Consider the following 23976-nt stretch of genomic DNA (forward strand, 5'->3'; position numbering starts at 1 on the left):
GGCACTTGGGAGCCATAGCTCCTGTCCATCCCTACTCCTGCCTCACTGTAAAGCCAGCAGAGCAAGAGCCGCTGACACGCTCTCTGCGACTCTTGCTTTAAAGCAAGAAAAGCAAGAGCCTCGCAGAGCGGCTCTTGCTCTGCTGGCTTCACAGTGAGTGACGGACGGGAGCCATGGCTCCGACTCCGGAGGCATCCCTCAGCTCACGACTGCAGCGGCAGCCAAGGGATCCCTCTGCCGTCCAGTACATTCGCTCCATAAGATGCACAGACATTTCCCCTTACTTTTTAGGAGGAAAAAAGCGCAAAAAAATACGGTACTCTGAACTTGATTCCCTGCACGACTAGTGTTGAGGTTACCCTGCCTTCTTCAACAGCTGTGGAAAGAGGGCAGGAGATTATCTGTTTACAATTTATTTGTAAATATTCAATAAACCATTTCCATTCTTTTATAAAAAGTTTGTTGATTTCTTATTCTTCTGGTAAGTTTTGCCATTTCTTCATATTCCATAATTTTTGTATCCATTCTTCCTTTGTTGGGACTTCTTTCCATTTTTGGTCTTGCTTTGGAGTCCAGGACACCCTTTATGGTCCTTTCTAACTCTGAATTTTGAACCAAAGGCAGGACTCCCACTACATTAGTAAAGAAAAAGCGCTTTAAATGTGTTATAACACGGTGACACCAGAGTTCCGTCTTTCGCCAATGTTATTTCCCATTATGAGGTTTACAACACGCTTTTCCTGAAACTTTTTTTTTATGTGTCTAGATCCAGCTATAGTACAATCAGCAGTATAAAGAGACAAAGGTTTTCAAAGAACATGACACTTTGGGCCACAGAAGTGCGAGTCACATGCTTGTTTGCTAACCCCACATGCAAACATTCCCTGCACATAGAAGAGTAGCATGTCAGGGTGACGGGTGTGCTAATTTTCTATGTGCAGGGAGGTTTTTTTTCCCCCTCAAGAGGGGAAACCTGGCGTTCAAGCCGGCAGCCCTGTAGTGTGCAGCGCAGTTTAGGAAAAACCTTTATTACTGTTTGGTTCTCCTGTTTACTGATCCTGGCTTTCTGTATTCTTTGCTGGGAAAATGCACTAAGGTTTCTCACATGGAACGCAAGAAGCAGAACTATCGGTTTAACCTTACCATAATAGCAAGATAAGAACACCAATTTGGGAAGGACAGGTGTTAAAAGGACTGCGCCGGCAACGGTTATCTGATAAGAGCCAGTGACTCAAGAAGAGGAATTGTCTAGAAACTGCAGTATCGTTTTTTAAGAACTCAGTGGAAGCATATAAAACGATTCCCAGCAGGCGAGAGTCAACATCCTTGGGCAGAGTAACACGTCCTGGCAGAATCAGGGAAATTTAAAAATGTGAAATATCGTTTAAATCAAGCGTTCAGAATTTGTCTTGCTGAATAAACGGAGTACTTTTCTTTTTTGCCTGCAAGCTGTTAGGAACTTAGGGAATGTCCGTACACAGAGTCAGACCATTGGCCCATCGACTTCAGCATTGTGAGTCAAGGACCCTCCACCCGCATAGGATTATAATAAGACACACAGACATGTTACTTTAGGTTAATGGGCAAAATTAGGCCACAACCTTTATTGGTTACAGCATGTGAGTAGTACTGGCTTAGGCATTGGATGAAACAGCGATACAAGACTCCACCCCACACAGCCGAGAGTCATATCAGGGTTAACAACCAATGGGAGGAGCTTGTTGGTGCAAATACAACTGGAAGCTCCTCCATGACGTCACCGGGGGCCGTGCCATGGCCTAGCCACCAGCAGCGCAGTGGACAGGATCCACGACCGCCTGATTCCTTTAACGGAATACCCAAAAGAGGAGGGGTAGATGATGGCGCATACCCAATCCTCCAACACAGCACACATATTCCAATGCCTAACTGCCACCCGAGCCAAATGGCTCTCCGCCAATACCCTCACAGCTGCAACCAATTCCTAATACTTCTGATGATGTCTGCCAACCACACATCATTTCCTTGATCAGAAAGATGGACGCCATCGTCATGAAACAAAAATGTTAAGTTGTTGGTGAACATATCAGACGACACAGTGATTCTTCAAACAGCTCTTGTTTATTCAGAGGCCAGAACAGAACTGAACTGAAGGGTTCAGCCAGCCTGCTTATATAGAGCTCCAGTACAACGTAACTGTAACAATTTTCTAAAACTATCCAATCACTGAACGTCACTTTCGATCCCTTATTTGCATAACTATCTACAGTATCCCCCTGCTGGCCCAGGGTGAGAACTTCAGTACATAACAAAAAACACATCGCTGAATCGGATGTCAGGGTGTGCAGTCACATGGCCATTCATATATAGCAGCTTGCGGGCCACTGCACGATTCAGAACAGGAACAGAATGAGAGAAGAGGGCTGCCGTGGCTGTTTAAATGCATTTAGCCCCGCACACCAGCCGGCCCTATTGGTTGGCTGGGAGGCTTGGCTGCGGCAGCAGAACCAATCAGAAGGCTACTCCCGCTCACAATCCCTCCCCTCTGGGAGGAGGAGAGGCTTTGTCAACACTGACTGACAGCATCTCTGCGTGGTTTCAGGCAGGGGACATTCCCAGCCCTATCTAGTGATACTGCAACTTGAACTTGGGACCGTCTGCATGCAAAGCAGATGATTTCCCCAATCGTCTGGAAGCCAGGATGCGTTTCTAGTTCTCCAGGACACCAAACTCGGCAGCTGAAGTTTTAGGTGCTAGTCATACAACCGCATTCCCCTCGTGATTTAAACCGTGGTTAGAGAAACATTCTGGTGTCTTTGCTGCAAGCTGCTTCGCACCTGCGAGTCATCCCTTGATTGAAGTGGGAGTTAAGCGCACAAGTTGCGTGTACAAACATGATCACATAGCTAAGTATTAAAACTTCATTGATTTCGGTGTGATTCACTCCTGCCTCACTTTGTCTGGATTACAGTCCGTGTTAGAAACTCAGATATGCAAACTAGCCGCACCTTAAAGCTAGGTTGCAGTCACCACAACAGAATCATAGATAAATCATAGAATTATAGAGTTGGAAAGGGACCCTGAGGATCATGGATCATCTAGTCCAGCCCCCTGCAATGCAGGAATTTGCAACTGTCCCATACAGGGATTGAACTTGCAACCTTGGCATTATCAGTGTCTATGTGCCATTTTCCCCACGGGATATTAATAATAATAATAATAATAATTTATTATTTGTACCCCGCCCATCTGGCTGGGTTTCCCCAGCCACTCTGGGCGGCTTCCATAAAAACCAAAAATACACTAAAATATCACAGATTAAAAACTTCCCTGAACAGGGCTGCCTTAAGATGTCTTCTGAATGTCAGATAGTTATTTATCGCTTTGACATCTGATGGGAGGGCGTTCCACAGGGCAGGCGCCACTACCGAGAAGGCCCTCTGCCTGGTTCCCTGTAGCTTTGCTTCTCGCAATGAGGGAACCGCCAGAAGGGAACCCACCCACCCTTTAGGTTTGCCATCGACCTTGCTATGGGCTTCGGCTGGTCGCCGCAAGGGGCCGGGTAGGAATTTTTCCATTTGGCTAATTGGCTGGTTGTGGAGCCACTTGGTTTTTTCGCCTACCTCGTAGCAATTCGTCACAACTTCCTCGGTTTTGGCGGTAGGCATTGGCCGGGGTATTGTTATGCAAATTAGATCGGGGGGAGGAGCGCCATCACCTCCCCCATTGCTTGAAGGGTAGTTCGTTAAAGGACTCCGAGGGGCGACGCCTCGTCTGAAACCTACGGAGGCTAGGGCCTAAAGCGCGCCCCCGAGCGGTAACCCCTCGGGGAGCGCCTAGGGATATGCATCTCAGGTAGCTCCCCCTGTTGGTGTTTAACCCTTCCCGGTTAGACCGGATAGTCGGTTAGGGGCCAATGCCTAAAGCCAATACCTCTCTTACCTGTAATCAATAAAGTTGTGGCCATTTTCGCCCATTAACTTAAATACTTGTGTCTGGTGTCTTTATTCATTCTACCTGTGGGGGGGAGGGAATAGCCACGCAATTACTATTACAGTGGTACCTTCGGTTACATACGCTTCAGGTTACATACGTTTCAGGTTACAGACCCGGCTAACCCAGAAATAGTTCCTCAGGTTAACACTGGGAGTACCCAGGGAACTTGTGTGTGTGTGTGTTTGCATGCAGGTGAGAGAGATCTGAGAAACTGCAGATGAGAGACATTATAAATGTTAAATTGTTTATCTCGCTGTGACATTTGCGGGAAAGCTAGGACTTCGTTGTTGTCCTTTAAAAACCAGGAGACAAATTGACAGTGGCAAGGACCCTAAAGGCCAGCTTGCTGATGGCAACCAGCACTGTTTGTTTTATTCTGTTGTCCTTTCCTAGATGACAAGGCTTCGGAGAGGATTGGGGCTGATATATAAGGCATTATACACCCAGGTGTATAATGGAATCATAGTGTTATGTAGTGAAGTTTCACCCTGGGCCAGCAGGGGGATACTGTATATAGTTCACTCAGGTCTGTCGATAGTTTTCACTCAGGTCCACGTCAGTTATTTTAGGCGGGAACTCTGGGCTGTTGTTGCTACAATGTTGACAGCCGGCTGCCTATAAAAGCAGGCCGGCTGAGCTGTTTGCAGTCAGTTCTATTCCAGCTTACAAAATAAAGAGCTACTTGGAGAAATCGCTGTGTCGTCTGCTATGTCAACCCACAACTTAACACATAGAATTGTAGAGTTGGAAGGGACCACAGAGATCATCTAGTCGAACCCCCTGCAATGCAGGAATCTTTTGTCCAATGTGAGTCTCAAACCCATGACTCTTGAGTTTATAAGTCTCTTGCTCTACCAACTAAGCTGTCTCATTCCTTAATAGTCAATGAGAGCAGTGCAATCTAAAGTATTACACTCTCTCTCTCTCTCTGTCTATAATAATAATATAATAATAATTTATTATTTTTACCCCACCCATCTGGCTGGGCTTCCCCAGCCACTCTGGGTGGCTTCCAAAAAAAAATATTAAAATACTGTAATACATCAAACATTATAAACTTCCCTAAACAGGGCTGCCTTCAGATGTCTTCTAAAAGTCTGGTAGTTGTTGTTCTCTTTGACATCTGGTGGGAGGGCGTTCCACAGGGAGGGTGCCACTACCGAGAAGGCCCTCTACCTGGTTCCCTGTACCGTATTTTCTGCTCTATAAGACTCACCTTTTCCCTCCTAAAAAGTAAGGGGAAATGTGTGCGTGTGTGTTATGGAGCGAATGCAGGCTGCGCAGCTATCCCAGAAGCCAGAACAGCAAGAGGGATTGCTGCTTTCACTGTGCAGCGATTCCTCTTGCTGTTCTGGCTTCTGAGATTCAGAATATTTTTTTTCTTGTTTTCCTCCTCCAAAAACTGGTGGTCTGGTGCATCTTATAGAGCGAAAAATACGGTAACTATCTCTGCCTGGTTCCCTGTAACTGGTTCCCTGTAACTATCTGTCTTTCTCTGGTTCATGCTCAGATGGTGAATGTGCTGGACAGAGTTGGTGCCCCGAGTTCATAGGATTCGAAGGGTCTCCAGGGGTCATATAGTCCAACCCCCCAAAAAGCACAAATAGGTGCTGGACACCAGAGAGAGAGAGAGAGAGAGAGAGAGAGAGAGAGAGAGAGAGAGAGATTAAAGTAAGCAACAACACAAACTTCTCCCTGCAGGTTCACCATCTTTTAAAAAACGAGACAAAAGGTCAGGGAAGTTGGAGAATAAGGACAAACTCCAGATAGCTTCCCAGCTCAGTCGTTAAACTTCTTGTTAATGTACTTTTGGGTGGACTCAAGGCTTGTGGAATCTGCTTTGTTTTGGGGTGGTTTTTTACACTATACAGTAGAGAGAGAGAGCAAGGTAGCACCTTGTGTTGTTAATGCTCAGAGCAGACCCTTGAAATTAATGGACCTGTGTATCTACTCTGAGGATGACAAACACTGAATGCAACCCAAAATGTCTTCCCCGCCTTCGCCATCAGGTTCCCGGGCAGGTTGCAGCAACAGAGTAGACAATTATAAAAATACAGATTAAACAGTTGCAATTATAAAACAAGTAAAACCATTCCAAATGGAGCAGAACAGCATAAAATCAATAACAGAGGTGGGTCACACAGAAACAAAAATACCTTAACTCTCAAATACCCATGGGTAAGTGGAGTGTTTTCAGCATGGGGCAGAAGCTATACAATGAAGATGCTAGATTCATCTATTTGGGGGTGCGTGAGAGTCTTCCACAATCTAGAGCAAGGTTTCCCCCAAAAAAGGATCTCCAGCAGCTGTTTTTGGACTACAGTTCCCATCACCCTGGACCATTTGTCTTGCTAGCTAGGGATGATGGGAGTTGTAGTTCAGACACAGCTGGAGACCCATTTTGGGGAAGCCCTGATCTAGAGGTTGCCACAAAGATAACCCTCTTCCAGGCCACCTCTCCCAAACTTCTGAGGGAACCTGGTTCAAAAGATGTACAAGTCAAAGAACTATGAGTCCAGGAATTTGCTTTGAGCACCAGAACTGGAGCACACAGAGAAAGGCATTACTTTTAGCTCCTCTCCAGCTAAAGACATGGGAATCAGAAATCTTTGCAAATCAGACAGAGATCTACCAGTAAATTAAATTATCTTACAGTCCTCTGATAACTGGCATTATTCTGATGGTTTTTGAAGAGTGGGCCTCTGTTCCTAGTCCTCAGTATGTTCAGGCAAGAGATTCCGAAGGAATAATGACACTTGCCAGCTCATGCCGTACGGATGTAACGATAAGGGTTATCTGCAAGTTATGTAAGTATTCCTAACACCAAGGCTAATTGAGATAAACGGTGATTGCTAGAAGGTAAGAGAAATACTGTCTCGTTGCCAAGAACATGTGACATACAGGCGCCTCCGTTCTCCAATTTGCTCACTCATATAATCCCGATAAATGGTCTTACGGCAAAGCAAAAACTGGTAGAGGGACAAAGCGTTATCCTATGACGGCAGGGCCCAAGAATCAGGAACAACTTCAGTAAAACACCCAGATTACATAATGTGTTTCCAGACAATGAAAAAAACCTGCCTAGACATATTAAGCAATTTTTTCCCCCTAGGGGAAAAGTCGTTGCAGTCCAAAATGCAGCAATTGGAAAGATCCTGTTGAGTGAGCCATGCAGAGGTCCAAAAATGGTGCGCTGACAGGAAATTTGTCACAATCCAAGTTTGAACAAGGAAACTGATCTCCAGTCAGAGGTTGCCAGCTATTTTGGCTTGTGTGCACATGTGGATTTTAGAGGGAGTGTTGTTGGCGTCACCTCCTCTGATCACTCCTCCCCCCAACCTCCCCAAATCAGGTCACCCAAGGAAACACACATGCACACATACTGCTTTTCCAAGGGATCTGGGTAAAAGGTAGCTCCGGTAGAACACATCTGAGCCTTGAAAAAGCACACAGATCCGAAAGAGGAAGCGGAAAAGAGTTTCGCTCATCCAACTTCCTCCTGCAGCTTCCTCCTTCAGCTTCCTCTCCGCACTTTTTACCGAGACCTTGAGGTCATCGTTAATAGCTCAATGAAAATGCCAGGAAAGGAATTGATAGCAAAACTGCCAATATCTTTTTTTATATATACATTTTAATTGATTTTTTAACATATCAGTTCCAACAGTCATACAACATAACTTCTCATCTCATACAATATTTTAGACTTCTGTCAACACCTCTGATGATTTTCCGTTCTTTATCACTGATTCTGCATTTCTTAATTTCTTTATTACGTCTAATTATCCTTGACTAATAATTCTCTTCATAGTCTTTCTTGCAATATTTTAAATAATCCACTTTACAAAACTTCTTGCAGCCCTACTAGCATAGTCTGTTCATCACAATTACTTTTCAGATAGTTCATATATTTACTCCAGTCTTCTAAGAATCTCTGATCCCGCAGGTTTCTAATCCTTCCTGTTAATTTATCTAATTCTGCATAGTCCATCAACTTCATCCTCCGTTCTTCTTTTGTCAGTAATTCTTCTTGCTTCCATTTTTGTGGCAGTAATATTCTTGATGCTGTCATTGCAACTAAAAACAACTTACAATCCTGTCTATTAATATGATTTCCTACAATGCCAAGTAAAAATTATTCTGGTTTCTTAATAAATGTATATTTCAACATCTTTTTCATCTCATTATAAATCATTTCCCAGAACTTTTTCACTTTTTTACATTTCCACCACATGTGATAAAAAGTTCCTTCCTTTAGTGAAACTGTCAATATAATGCCATTGTACAAATCTATGGCATAACCGCATTTGGAGTACCGTGTAAAGTTCTGGTTGCCTCACCTCGAAAAGGATATTGTAGAGTTGGAAAAGGTTCAGAAAATGGCGACCAAAATGCTCGATTTATAAATCACAGCAATTTTGGGCCCTTTAGAATTCCCAGGCAACTCTGGGTACCTTCTGCCAGTCTGCTTGTTTATTTTGAGAAGTGACTCGTCTGCTCGCTGTTCATTTCTACAGCTCTAAACGTATCGTAACCCAATTTTGCATGGTGGTTTCCGAAGACCAAGGAGCGGGTTTGGGTCTGTGTTTGTATACAGTTGAATGCCATTTTAAATTAAGATGGCGGATGGATAGCTCATTTGGTAGTGCACAAGACTCCTTGTAGGTTGTGGGTTCAAGTCCCATGTTGGACAAAAAGATTCCTCCATTGCAGGGGATGGGACTAGACGACTTTTGGGGTCCAACTCTGCAATTCTATGCTTCTGTGGAGCCTTTCAAAATCACACTGATTTTAATCATTGATTAGGAGCTGCGCGAATCATTTGCTTTCTTAGGATTCCGGAACTGTACAGTGGTACCTTGGGTTAAGTACTTAATTCATTCCGGAGGTCTGTTCTTAACCTGAAACTGTTCTTAACCTGAAGCACCACTTTAGCTAATGGGGCCTCCTGCTGCCGCTGGGCCGCTGGAGCACGATTTCTGTTGTCATCCTGAAGCAAAGTTCTTAACCTGAAGCACTATTTCTGGGTTAGTGGAGTGTGTAACCTGAAGCGTCTGTAACCTGAAGCGTATGTAACCCAAGGAACCACTGTACTGAGTATGAGACTGCTAGTACATTTAAGCATGGGAAAGTGAAGTCAGCATTCAGTGGGATGAAATTTGGGCCAAATACATTATTAGTCTGTATACAAATATTTGTCAATGAGCTTTCATTGTTATGACCCTGCCAAAGTGAAGGACCCTTTGTTGAGATGGGGTATGGTGAAAGGTGTTCATCTCAATATGTAGTAGAAGCGTCCTGTAGCTTTCATTATTTTGTAGCATTATAAAACCAAGTTCCTTGTTGTGTAAACTTACTGAACTACTTTCATCCTTCAGCGCTACGATAGTGATTCATGGCAGCCGTCGCCCTCTTATACTTTCTCTCCTATCTTACCTGAATTGATTTTTTAAAACTATTTTGGCTATGCTGGCAGGGGCTGATGGGAGCTAAGAATCTAGTAACATCTGGAAAGACAGAGGTTGCCTACCGACTTTGGAATGAAATATTCAAAGGTAGGGGAGTCCAAATGCTCAACATGAAATGAAATGAAATATTTCAACTGTAGGAAGCATAAATTACTTTGCAGCCAAGAAAGATTCTGAATTTACGGCTAGGTACCCACGAACAGAAAACGTCTTTTTAAAGTATTTTGTGAGAAGTTTGTCTTGTTTCACAACTCCTGGCGTTCCCTGCCATGCTGCTCTGCAAATATTTGAGATTCACTCAAACATACTGAAAGCGCTATGCCTGAACTCCTGGTATGTGGCATTTCTGCGCTGTAAAGGGCAGGTCCCTTGTGAATTATCAAGTTGCTCATCTGACTTGGTAAAACAGAAATAGGTTTTATGTAGTGAGGGAAAGGAGAGCACCAGAGGTCTCTCTGCTACCCAGTATTGGGGCCTTGGGGGGGGCAGCTTTGCAAAGGTGGCTGCATGTTTTGCCCTCCGTAAACCCTTGTTAAACCTGGGTGGCACTGTGGGTTAAACCTGGGTGGCGCTGTGGGTTAAACCACAGAGCCTAGGACTTGCCGATTAGAAGGTCGTCGGTTCAAATCCCCACGACGGGGTGAGCTCGGTCCCTGCTCCTGCCAACCTAGCAGTTCAAAAGCATGTCAAAGTGCAAGTAGATAAATAGGTACCACTCCAGCGGGAAGGTAAACGGCGTTTCCGTGCACTGCTCTGGTTCGCTAGAAGCGGCTTAGTCATGGTGGCCACATACACGTACACGTACACCTGTACGCCGGCTCCCTTGGCCAATAAAGCAAGATGAGCGCCGCAACCCCAGAGTCGGTCACGACTGGACCTAATGGTCAGGGGTCCCTTTACCTTTAAACCATTGTTGCTTCTTTCTCAGGCTTCTGTGAATTTCTGCCATGTACCAGAGAGACCATTGGAGGAGATCCTACATGCATAGGCTTTAAAACCGGGGGTGGGGTTAACAATATGTGCCTCCCCCACTCAGCAATACGTGACAAGTTACAGAGCCTCCATGTTCAGGGGTAGTCTACCAGATGCCAGGTCCTAAGCTACTGAGCAGGGTTGGCTCACCTGTTTTGGCTCAAAGGTTGCACTGAGGGCGCACGTACCAATGGTGGGCGTCGACTAGTGCGGGAAGCATGATGCTTGACGAAACACGCCCTGATCCAGTCGGTTCTGATGGGATTCTGGCATTCTGCAGGCTCAAGATGATCCTCCATACCAAGTTTTTTGCTTGAGGAGGTTGTGGCCACCACCATTCATGGAGAACAGCCTTTACCAACGGTGTCATGGTTCTTTGAAGACGCACGAACTCAGGACGCAAGGGAGAAACGTGCTAGGAGGAAGGCACGCTTGGCAAACCCTCACTGTGATCAACTCCCACCCGGAAACCTATGTCCCCACTGTGGAAGGACGTGTGGATCCAGAATTGGCCTCCACAGTCACTTACGTACTCACTTTTAAAACTGTGTTTATGGAAGACAATCTTACTCGGCTATGAGTGATCGCCGAAGAAGAATAAGGATCTCAATAGGCGACTGCTGCAAACGATGACTTCCTTTAAGCTGGGCTGATGGCTCTTAATCAGATCTTTGATTGATAATATTCTGTTTATATAGACAGCTCCAACTGGAGATGCTGGGATTGATCCTGACCTTCTACATTCAAAGCTGTTGTCCCACCCCTCAGCTACAGGCCCTCCCCAGACAATGAACTGTAGCTCCTTTTGTTGCCTCTGCCGCTTTTTGCTAACCTGCATGAGCCGTAAGACGCTCCAGAAGCTCCATTGACTGATATATTTGATCAAATTTGCCGTGTTGACTTCCCTTTGTTGGACGTATGCTTTTCTTCTTTGCTTCCGCCCCCCCCCCACCTCCCCAAATGTCATCTGGGAATAGTAACAAAGGATTAATTGTGGAAATGTTTTGGGGGCTTGGCAGGATTGCGCACAAATGAAGTGCTCTTTTGAAACAACGGCTCTGCCTTGCCTTGCAAAGCAAGCAACAAACGCCGAACCCTCAGCAAGTGCCAGAGGATTAATTTGTTCAACTGCCGCTTCCTCGTTTCCTGTCATTTTCGGCGTGGAGGGTGAAAGTACCGGCAGTGGGGATGAGGAAGGAACTGAGCATTGGAATTTTAATTGCTTGACCGCAATATTATTGGGTTGTTTTTTTTTTTGTAATTTGCCATACACAAAGAGACCGTGGATTATTAATTAGTATGTGGTGATTAGAGCCTCTGCCTGAAAGAGGTTGTGGGGTCAGTGATGTGAGTTTTTAGATGGCGCTTTTAACCTGCATGTGTCTGTAAGCGTCGGATCAGGTCGGAACCGAGAAATGGAGGAAGTGTTAGGAACCCAGATATGTAAGCTAATCGCCAAAGGGCACCTTAAACCTATGTTGCAGTCGCCACAACAAGAATGTCTAGGTGCCTTTTTTTGCAATGAAATTTATTTTTATTATTTGTTTCATTATATATGTGTGTGTGTGTGTGTGTGTGTGTGTGTGTGTGTGTGTGTGTTTAACATATCATTTTCAACAGTAATTAAACATACTTTTACATCTTATTCAAATTTTTGACTTCCATCAATCCTGTCTGAAAATTTTCCGATCTAATATCTCAGTATACATTTCTTATCTTCCCTATTACATTTCAAACTCATAACCAATATCTCTATCTTTTAACACTTTGTATATTTCTCCTTACAAAACTTCTTGTAGTCCTACTAGCGTAATTTGTTGATTACAGTTGCTCTTCAAATAATTCATATACTTCTTATAATCTTCTGTAAATCTCTGGTCCCTCAGGTTTCGAATCCTTCCTGTCATTTTTTCCAATTCTGCATAGTCCATTAATTTCGTCTGCCATTCTTCTTTCATTGGAATTTATTCTTGTTTTCATTTCTGGGCTAACAATACTCTTGCTGCAGTTGTTGCTTATACAAACAATTTAACATCTTGCCTATTAATGTCCTGACCTATAATACCAAGTAAAAATGCTTCTGGTTTTTTTTTTTAAATGTATATTTCAACATCTTTTTCATCTCATTATATATCTTTACTTTTTTACATTCCCACCACATATGATAAAATGTTCCTTCTTTTTCTTTACATTTCCAACATTTATTATTTGTCTTATACGTTTTAGCTAATTTCACTGGTGTAATATACCATCTATACTATTATTTGTTTCATTTTTATTCTAAAGGGGAAAAAAATCTCAAAGCAGTTTACAACTTATTAAAACATCAAATAAAACAATCCAGAATAAAACAAATTCAAGCTTCAAGAAAAAATATTTCAGGTCCTTCTCTAAGTGACCTTTTGCTTTCACCATGTTAGTTTACCAACTTAATTTATAGAGCTGCCCCATTGCAGAAGTGCTCCAGGAAGCCAAGGTGGTGTAGTGGTTAGAGTGTCAGACTAGAAGCTGGGAGATCAGGTTTCAAATCCCTCACTCAGTCATGAAGCTCACTGGCCATAGCCTCTTAGTCCACTTCACAGGGTCGTTTTAGGGATTCACTGAGGAATGGGGGTGAACCATAGACACCTTGGATAAAAAGGTGGAATACAAATGCAGCAAATAATGTCTTCTGCTTACTTGCTTAAGAAAGTAAGCCAGCCAGATGGAGATGCCCAGCCTGGAATCCAGAGATCTCCATCTGGTTGCAAGTGGAGCCACACAAGTCGCAAAACGCGCCTGGCTAATTTCTAACACTGGTTAGGTCTAACCAACCTTGGTGCCCTCCAGATGTTTCTGGAGTACACCTCTTGCACAACTCCATGGGGGGATTTGTAGTTCAAACCCCCCCCCCAAACCAGGACTGGCAAAGGCTGTGCTAAATTGCAGCTTATTACAAATGATGACCCAATGCAAACAGAGACTGAGACAGAGTGGGCATTTCCTAATACAGTGGTACCTCTGGTTACGAACTTAATTAGTTCCGGAGGTCTGTTCTTAACCTGAAACCGTTCTTAACCTGAGGCACCACTTTAGCTAATGGAGCCTCCCTCATCCTGAGGTAAAGTTCTTAACCTGAGGTACTACTTCCGGGTTAGCAGAGTCTGTAACCTGAAGTGTTTGTAACCTGAGGTACCACTGTATGGTTGGCTGTTGAAACACTTGGTGTAGGAGTCAAGAACAGATCTTGACCGCTTGATAAACATTATTGAACTTCTTTGAAAGCCATAATACATCGTGTCCTCTCAGGACAAGAGGCCAGCCAATATGAAACTGAAATGTGGCTATCAATACCTGTCTGTATGTGGGATTTGTAATACAGAATTTGGCCTTTTAAAGTACGAAGTGCAAGGAGGGAGGGCAATTGGGGCTTCTCATAACCAACCTCCCAGCCTTGCACCTTCAGATGGGCAGTAAAAATGCAAAGTTCATACGACAGATGTCATCATTATTTGCTGCTCTTTCATGCTTTTGACCCATCTGGAATTTGGAGACACCAGACCAAAACGTCCTTTTACCAGGTGTGCAATCATAGCTTCGAACACATCAAAGGCAAAAATGATCTTCTGGGACGCCATCTTCCTGTTTTTTCTCACGAGAGGGCGGCCATTTTGGGCGCTGTGATCTCACACAATCTCACACCGTGATCCCCTTCCCTTGAAAAAAGCATTTTATCAGGCACAGCACCCAAAAACCTGTTTTGGGGCACCGTGCAAGATCACAGCCCCCCTCCCAGTACTTTTTCAGGGTGAAATCATAGCATGAAATCACATGAGATCATGGCACCCAAAATGGCTGCCATCCTCTTATGAGAAAAAATGGGATGCCCTTTCCTCCCCAGGACACTTTTGGGCTATGGTGTAACATAAAGCATTTAAAGCCATAGGTAGATATAGAAGCTTCAAGTTCAGAGAGGCAGTTGGAGTACAATGAATAAAAATAGCTTTATAGAAAATCCGGTTCCTTGGACTTCAAATCATAAAAGAAACAGGAATGTATTTCTGAAAGATTCTGTACCCTTCGGGAAGATGTTAGGATCATTCACCGCTGGCTACTGCCAGGTCTTCAGAGTCTGAAAAGGCTTGAAGGTATTTATAGGAATACTAGGAATATGTGCTGGAGCTGTCAGACAGTAAACGCAGATATGGCCCCTATTTTCTGGTTTTGTCCCAAAATAAGATATTTGGTATAGACATAATAAACAAAATTGAAATTATAACAGGTTATCAATTATTATTAGACACCTTGATTGTATTGTCCAGTTTTGTAAAGCACTCAGTGTTGTCTGAAGGCATCACAATGTGAGAGCATCTCTTAACTGCATCTCAAATTGGAAGAAAATAAAAACTCCCAACAATTGAGGACTGGATTGTGCACTTATGAGAAATTGTACTTATCTTTAAATTGACAAATATAGTAAGGATGAAGGAAAGAAGGCAGGAGAAAAATATTTTTATAGAGAAATAGAGTAGTTTTGTGGTATATTGGAGCTACAGAACTCCAGAAAATGCCCAACCCTATGCACTATTGGAATTGTGGTAGCACAATTCAATTGATTTTATGTTAAAGCGTGGTTATTCAAATTTGCACTCCTCTGAATTTTGTGTTGTGGTTTTCCTGCCCAAAAAAGTATATAATTTAAGCGCACACAAAAATCAATATATTAGTGATTAGTCGCATACAAAAATGTATCATATTCAAGGGAATGGCTTGCAAAAAAAGAAGAAGAACCCTATTATTGAGCAAAATGTCACCAAAAAAACCCATGCCAGTTTTCATGCAGGCTTTGCTTTAAAATATATATATATATATATATATATATATATATATATATATATATTGCAAATTGATGTTCAACTGGGACATGCTGCATTTAAGAATTGAGAACTGAGAAACAGAACCTGGGACTTGGCAGGGCGAAGTGGAAGGATGTTTTACTCTTGTTGACAATGTCCTGGGAACTGCATTCACATCTGAATGTTCCAGCCTGTTGTTTAGTTTTCAGTCCAAGTTGCTCTCTCTGGCTTTGGTCTCCCATCCCATCCCCTCTCCTCTCCTCTTCTGCATTTTAAAGAGCTTAGCTCAAGTTGCTCCACGAAGCATTAAGCTTTGCAAGGCCAGAAGTAGGTCTGCTTTGCAGTTGCATGGTGGCCGTTCTTAAGAACGGTCAAAGCACGTCTGGCTTGGATTGACTTGTAGGAAAAGCGATTCTTGCCTCTTGAAAACTGTTGCTAAGTCGACACAATCTAAAAACAATTAGCAAACTGAGTTTGGTGTGTGTATGTTTGTGCGTAATGTTAACTCTGGAAGTGTCTTCAATTCTGACCAAACTATGCATCCTAGAGCAAAATATACACAGGAGGCTACAAACAAACAAACAGCCTCCTGTGTATATTTTGATCTAGGAGGCATAGTTCAAGTACAGTCATGCCTTGGTTGTCGAACGCCTTGGTACTCGTATGTTTTGGTTGTCGAACAATCAAAACCCAGATGTGAGTGTTCTGGTTTTCGAACTTATTTTGGAAGCTGAATGTCTGACGGAGCTTCCGCAGCTTCTGATTGGCTGCAGGAGCTTCCCGCAGCCAATCAGAAGCCGCTCTTTGGTTTCCAAACACTTTGGAAGTCGAACGGACTTCCGGAACGGATTCCGTTCAATCTCCGAGGTACGACTGTACAGTGGTACTTTGGGTTAAGTACTTAATTTGTTCCAGAGGGCCGTACTTAACCTGAAACTGTTCTTACCCTGAAGCACCACTTTAGCTAATCGGGCCTCCTGCTGCTGCCGTGCTGCCGGAGCACGATTTCTGTTCTCATCCTGAAGCAAAGTTCTTAACCCGAGGTACTATTTCTGGGTTAGCGGAGTCTGTAACCTGAAGCGTATGTAACCTGAAGCGTATGTAACCCGAGGTACCACTGTATACACTTCCAGAGTTAATGCTAAATACATTATTTCTGGTAAATGAGCCACCATCGCTGCTAGAAAGGGATGTGACAATTTGTGTCTCTCGGGCTTTTTAGACTCTTCTGCCCATGTACTATCTGAAATGAAAGGGACACATGGGTTGCCAGATGCGAAATGTGTTGGTTATTTTCAGCTCTCCTACTCCACTCTACGTCATTGTGCGCTCCTTGTCAAGTGTGCCTTAACGTTTGTCTCGACTAGGATGAATTTGACCCTGAATGTTGAGTGAGGGAGTATCTTGAGGGGCTAAACAGAGGAGGGTCATCTAGGCCAATGGAGGCAGCAGGGAACCACATGAGTTACTCATGGTCTAGTGCTTCAGCAAAGGAGTGTTTGGCTCTCAGAACATTTTTTCACATACTCACCCTTCATTCTTCTTCTTTGCTACAGTGAAGTACATGAGGGAAGCCACCCCCTACGTCAAGAAAGGGTCTCCGGTTTCCGAAATTGGCTGGGAGACCCCCCCACCCGAATCTCCGCGGCTGGGGAATGCGTCCACCGACCCCCTGTCTCAGCTGTCCCTCTCCATCCACAGAGACAAAAAGACGATCCCGCTCAAAATGTGCTACGTTACGCGGAACATGGCCGTGTCGGACCCAGAAAACAGGTAATGGGCGTTGCCGGGGAAGTTGGCGGGGCAGGGGGAAGGTGTTTGACCTTTGGGGGGGGGGGAGAGAGATAATATGCACTTACACAAAAGCGACAGATCAAAAGAAGCACCAACCTCTTCAACCGGGGGCTAAGCCACACTTATCTTTGTTCCATGATTTATTCCATTTGCCTTTTGATTTCTATTCACAGGTCCGAGAGGATTTAGTTCCGTCCCGCTGCTTTCTTTGGGAAAGCCCGCAATGTACTGCTGAATCGGAACGAAGGTCAAGAAACCCAATTGACAGTTGTTCTGATTCAGTGGTAAGCAGTGGGTTTTCCGGGGGGAAATCCATGGAACAAAACAAGAACCTCTTGGACCCACAACTAGAATTCATGGGATAAACAGAAGTGTGGATGATCCCTATATAAAATGATGATAATACATATACACTTACAAATCATTACACCTTCATTATTATTATTAAATACTACTACTACTACTAATAATAATAATAATATCATCGGTGTATGTATCCAGAATTCATAGAAACTCAGGTACATTCAAATCAACCTTATGGAATGTATTTGTGGCTCTATAAGTACTCCATTGTGAATATTAATATTCCACTTTTTAATTAGCTGATTTATTGATACTTATTTATGGATAAACAAAAATGCACGCCCATTGCAAAGTATCTTTTTTTAAAAAAAATGTTTTTTATTAGGAATTTCAACATGACAATTTATCAAAAAAATACATCCTCCTCCCCCCCCTCATTTTTTCCCTCCCCCCTCCCCCCCCCAAAGAAAAACCCACCCTCCCACCCCAGACTTCCCTCAGCTCCTCTTTGGTTTCTCAACACATATTATTCTCTGCATATTATAACATTGTATGGATCCTTAATTTATCTATCTGTATATTACCAATATAAAGTTTGTGAATGTTTATTCAAAACCTGCCTTTTTCTTTTTCCCTTTTTCTTTTTATTAAAAAAACACAGACGTGGAAGTCTATACACCAGATCTTTATTCTAGGCCAGGCAACCCCATCCTTCGGCCCTCCAGATGTCTTGGACTACAATTCCCATCATCCCTGACCACTGGTCCTGTTAGCTAGGGATGATGGGAGTTGTAGTCCCAAAACATATGGCGGGCCGCAGGTTGGGGATGCCTGTTCTAGGCCTTAAAGTAAATAAGAATTGACACAGTTCTAGTGTGCTAAGCTAAGAGTGGGTGTGATTTCTGCTGGCTGAAGTGAATCAGATGAACACATTTTACCAGATTATCTTAACTGTGCGAAAATTCCCATGTTGTCATCCTGTAACAACCCCACTGTTCAGGAATCTTTTGGTGTTCTGCAAAGACTTCGCCATGCAACAGGTTTGGGAAGCTTTTTTTTTTTTTTTTTTGGCTCAGATCGGGAAAGAGTACGAGCAAATACACTTCTTAAAACTATACCTAGCCTTTTCAAAGCTGGTCACCTTTCTTATGACTCACAGAAGGATGCTTCCAATATCCCCTTTTTCTTACACAGATAATATTTCTAAGTGAGGGCAAGGGCCGGGAAGAATGCATGCCACAGCTACATCGTCATGCAACCACGTTTGTTTCACTCTGAACGCATAAGAGGATCTCTGCTGGTTCAGAAAAAAAAAGTCCACGTAGAGCAGCCTTCCGCTCTCACAGTGATCATGAGAAACCCACAGAAAACACGAGCATATCTGGTACATTTACAGGGAATATAGTTTACCCAGTCCTGCCTTATCCCCAGAAGCACCACACCCAAAGTAATACAGTGGTACCTCGGGTTAAGAACTTAATTCATTCTGGAGGTCCGTTCTTAACCTGAAACTGTTCTTAACCTGAGGTACTACTTTAGCTAATGGGGCCTCCCGCTGCCACCGCACCACCGCTGCACCATTTCTGTTCTCATCCTGAAGCAAAGTTCTTAACACGAGGTACTGTTTCTGGGTTAGCGGAGTCTGTAACCTGAAGCATCTGTAACCTGAGGTACCACTGTAATGGTACCCACGATGCTCCTATAAATCACCTGACTGGGTCATACATGAGGCTTCTCCAGGCCAGCTGATTTGCTGTTGAAATTGCTTGACGCTGCTGTAGATCGTAGGCCAGCTGATTGCTTGGGGTTGCCGTGGGTCAGCTACCTACATTACCGCATTACGAGAGAATTCTGGAAAGAAAGAAGGTTATGTTTTAGGCAAATTCCTGTTCTGCGCAGTGAAACTAGCCGTTTGTGCAGTGCAGTGCGCTTCTGGCAATGAAACCTGCATTCAGCAAACTGGCTGAGCCAGGAAGATGCCACGGCATGATTGCGAACATTCCAACTGCACGTGGAAGGACGCTGCCAACGTTAATTTTGGGAGGAGAGGATTGCGCTGTGTTGTATGGAAGTGGTGGTGGGGGGATGAGACAGGAGCAGGTGGTTAAAGGAATTAGCGGATGGGGAGAAAGAACGTGATGGGGTAAAAAGCAAGGATCTGAAGCAGGGGTAGGCAACCTAAGGCCCACGGGCCACAAGCAGCCCACGGGGGTTGTTTAACCGGCCCCCAACCCGCCCCTGAACTGAGCCACCCGCTCAGTGAGTCCCCGCACGTTTCGCTAAACCGGCACAGCGTGGTGTGGGGACTTGCTTCTGCAGTGCCAGAAATTGCATCTGCTCGGATGCTGGAAATTGCGGCCGTGGTACAGGTTCCGGCCCATGGAGGGATCTCTGCTGGAGTGAACTGGCCCAGGCGAGGTAAACCTTGCCGACCCCTGATCTGAAGCAACAATGGGTGGTGGAGAAATGGAAGATGGATCAGGAGCTAAAACTGAAGGTGGTTTGCAAGAGAATCTCTCATCTAGAGCTTTGAGACAGGAGTAGGGTACCTCTAGAAAGGAAAGGGGCAAGAGGAGAAGGCCCTAGGGCAGGCGTAGGCAGACTCGGCCCTCCAGATGTTTTGGGACTACAACTCTCATCATCCCTGACCATGGGTCCTGCTAGCTAGGGATGATGGGAGTTGTAGTCCCAAAACATCTGGAGGGCTGAGTTTGCCTATACCTGCCCTAGGGTTACAAGATGTAGAGTCTTGATAAGGCGGAGGGCCTAAAATCCTCATATTATTTTGAATCGCCTTGGCTTGGGAACCTTCTGCTCACAAGGGAAGTGAGCAAGGCAGAACGGCACACGGGACTTCCATGGCCCTTTGCTTCCTGGCGCTAAAAATAGGGCGAGCTTGTTGGTCCCTGTTTTAAACATATGTGGAACCAGCTGCACCCCAGCACACGGCAGCTCAACGCCATTGTCTCTCTCGCAGTTGCTAACCAAAAAGAAATAAAAGAAACCAATGAAGTCAGGGGAAAGAGAATATATTCAACCCCCCCCCCCATTTCACATCAATGAGCTTTTTGTTCCTACCCAGTACAGAGGCTTTTAAAGAAATTGGCTGCAAGTTCTTTGGCTTTCAACACTTCTCCGTCTGAAGGGGGCTTGAAAGCTGAAGTTTTTCAAGTTTAGGGAGAGGGCTAGGAGCATGGAAAGCAGCCGTTCTCCTGACTTCGACAGCGGAACAGCTGGATCTCTCAAATCCTTGCGGAAATCCTTGGTTCAGCTGCGGCCACGTCCACACCCTAAATTGAGAACACTGTGATACCACTTTAAACAGCTATAACCCCCAACCCCCCCCCCAAAAAAAACCCAATCCTGGGAATGATAGTTTGCGGGAAGAAATAGAGGTAGTGAGAGATTTTACTTTCTTGGGCTCCAGGATCACTGCAGATGGTGACAGCAGTCATGAAATTAAAAGACACCTGCTTCTTGGGAGAAAAGCAATGACAAACCTACACAGCATCTTAAAAAGCAGAGACATCACCTTGCCAACAAAGGTCCGTATAGTTAAAGCTGTGGTTTTCCCAGTAGTGATGTATGGAAGTGAGAGCTGGACCATAAAGAAGGCTTGTCGACGAAGAATTGATGCTTTTGAATTATGGTGCTGGAGGAGACTCTTGAGAGTCCCATGGACTGCAAGAAGATCAAACCTATCCATTCTGAAGGAAATCAGCCCTGAGTGCTCACTGGAAGGACAGATCGTGAAGCTGAAGCTCCAATACTTTGGCCACCTCATGAGAAGAGAAGACTCCCTGGAAAAGACCCTGATGTTGGGAAAGATGGAGGGCACAGGGAGAAGGGGATGACAGAGGACAAGATGGTTGGACAATGTTCTCGAAGCTACCAGCATGAGTTTGACCAAACTGCAGGAGGCAGTGGAAGACAGGAGTGCCTGGCATGCTCTGGTCCATGGGGTCACGAAGAGTCGGACACAACTAAACAACAACAAAAAGGATGCTGAGAATTGCCAATAGCCCCTTACTCCCCTCACAGAGCTAGAGTTCCCAGAGTGGTTTAATAATCAGCCTCTCTTCTGAGAATTGTCCTTACCTGGCCCTTTGCTCCATCCTCTGCAGTGGCAAAGAGACTCAGAGACTAATTGGATTACAGTAAGTTGAGGATGGCGCCCACTTCCTCCAATCGATCATGGATGCTGTTGCCATGAATGGAGCCAGGCCTGGGCTCTGGGTGCTTCAAAACTGACCATGACTTTCAAACCCTTGGGAAAGAGAGCTTCAGGTGTGAGACAATGCTCTGTTTCAGATACAGCTCACACGGTCACAAATAACCTTTGCTATCTTCAGGAAACGAGTAGTTTTGAGTCTCCCACACATTAAAAGAGGGTTTCTCAGTTCTTGTGGCCTTTATTTCCTGTGGAAACTCTGAGCTCTCAGTTGACGTTCTCCAGTCAACATCAGACGCGGTGAGAAACCTTGCTGTGTCCTGTATTCCCCCAAATGAGTGGGGAAAAGGTATTGCAAAAACACTTTAAGAGACTCCCCACAGCTTCTGTAGCTGCTCCAGCCCAAATCAAAACATAACTGCAGCTTATGTGATGCCAACAACTCTAGTTAAAATATTGGCAACTCCATTGTCGGTGGAGATTGATGGATGAAATCATTTTCTGTTCCAAGGCTTCAGCCAGAGCTGCATTTGGGTTAGGTCCACAGCGGTTCTCAACCTGTGGGTCCCCAGATGTTGTTGGACTACAACTCCCATCATCCCTGAGTTCTGGCCTTGGTAGCTAGGGGTGATGGCAGTTGTAGTTCAACAACATCTGGGGACCCACAGGTTGAGAAAGGCTGGGTTAGGATCTCTCCCTAATCCATTACTTCTCTGCTTCCTCTCTTTCCTTGGGGGCATGAGGAATCATCGCAGGAAGACCCTGTTGTGACATGGGGTTTGTGATTTCAGCTCTCTTGACATAATATGCTGGAGACAGTTGTGTTTCCCAACCTTTTTTGGGCAAAGGCACACTTGTTTCATGAAAAAAATCTCGAGGCACACCACCATTAGAAAATGTTTAAAAAATTAACTCTGTGCCTATATTGACTATATATAAAGTAACTCTCTTTAATAGGCATCAAATAAACACAAAGAAAGTACCGGTATTTTATAATTACTTTATTATGAAATAGTAAGTACCGTATTTTTAGGACGCTCCGTCCCATAGGACGCACCTACTTTTTTGGGGGGGGGGAAATAAAGGAAAATTTTTTTTCCTTTATTTCCCCCCCAAAAACCAGGTCGGGGAACAGTGGGATGGCGGTGCTGCGCCTCCCCACTGTCCCCCGAGCTTGTGGGGCTGGCCCATGTCTGCCTGGCGCGAGGGGCGCTCTGCTTCAGGGCGCCCCGCGCATCGGGCGGCAGGCTACAGTCCGCAGCATGGGGAACCCTCTGTTTCAGGGCGCCCCACGCGCCCCCCCCCGTGCGCAAGGCTTGCCAACACAGCGCGGAGCACGGGGCGTCCTCTGAAGGGCGCCCCGTGCTCTGCGCCGCCTGCAAGCCTTGCGCTCCTGGGGGGAGATCCCCCGGGTGCGCAAGGCTGGCCAACACCAGCGCGGAGCACGGGCGTCCTCCGAAGGAACGCCGCCATCCCGCTGTCCCCCGACTTGGTTAGAAGGCTGGCGGGGGGGGGGGGGAGAAGCCTGCTTTTCCCCGTCGCCAGCCCCGCAAAATCGGGCGACAGCGGGAGAGGCGTAGCGCGCCCTTCCCGCTGTCCCCCGACTTGGCTAGAAGGCTGGCGGGGGGAGAAGCCTGCTCCTCCCCGTCGCCAGCCCCGCAAACTCGGGAGACAGCGGGAGAGGCGTAGCGCGCCCACCCGCTGACTCCCAACATGGTTTGGAGGCTGGCGGAGGGCTTCCTCCTCCCCCAGCCCCGCAAGCTCCCAGAGCTCTGGGTCCCGTTCTGGGGGAGGGGGAAGCTCGGGCTTCCCCCGCCCCAGCCCCGCGGCTCCAGCCGGGAGACGGTTGCGTTTTAGCCCCGTGCGTGCTCTCCCAGCTGGAGAGGTGACGCGCGCCTATGGAGGCTCCTGCCATAGGCGCACGTCACCTCTCCAGCGGGGAGAGGGTCGCGGGGGGCTGCTTTAGCCCCGTGCGTGCTCTCCCGGCTGGAGAGGTGACGCGCGCCTATGGAGGCTCCTGCCATAGGCGCGCGTCACCTCTCCAGCGGGGAGAGGGTCGCGGGGGGCTGCTTTAGCCCCGTGCGTGCTCTCCCGGCTGGAGAGGTGACGCGCGCCTATGGAGGCTCCTGCCATAGGCGCGCGTCACCTCTCCAGCGGGGAGAGGGTCGCGGGGGGCTGCTTTAGCCCCGTGCGTGCTCTCCCGGCTGGAGAGGTGACGCGCGCCTATGGAGGCTCCTGCCATAGGCGCGCGTCACCTCTCCAGCGGGGAGAGGGTCGCGGGGGGCTGCTTTAGCCCCGTGCGTGCTCTCCCGGCTGGAGAGGTGACGCGCGCCTATGGAGGCTCCTGCCATAGGCGCGCGTCACCTCTCCAGCGGGGAGAGGGTCGCGGGGGGCTGCTTTAGCCCCGTGCGTGCTCTCCCGGCTGGAGAGGTGACGCGCGCCTATGGAGGCTCCTGCCATA

General features: G+C 45.9%; 1 protein-coding gene across 1 annotated transcript in view; it reads left to right on the forward strand.

Moving 5' to 3' along the window:
• Positions 1–23976, forward strand: part of SNTB1 (syntrophin beta 1) — a 109969-nt gene that overhangs the window by 48429 nt on the left and 37564 nt on the right. The window contains exon 2 of the mRNA XM_081874351.1: positions 16804–17020. Coding sequence (XP_081730477.1) covers positions 16804–17020 — 217 coding nt within the window. The remainder of the gene's footprint in view (positions 1–16803; positions 17021–23976) is intronic.

The sequence above is a fragment of the Podarcis erhardii genome, assembly GCF_964252035.2.
Source record: "Podarcis erhardii genome assembly, chromosome: 8".
In the NCBI taxonomy this organism is placed as follows: Eukaryota; Metazoa; Chordata; class Lepidosauria; order Squamata; family Lacertidae; genus Podarcis; species Podarcis erhardii.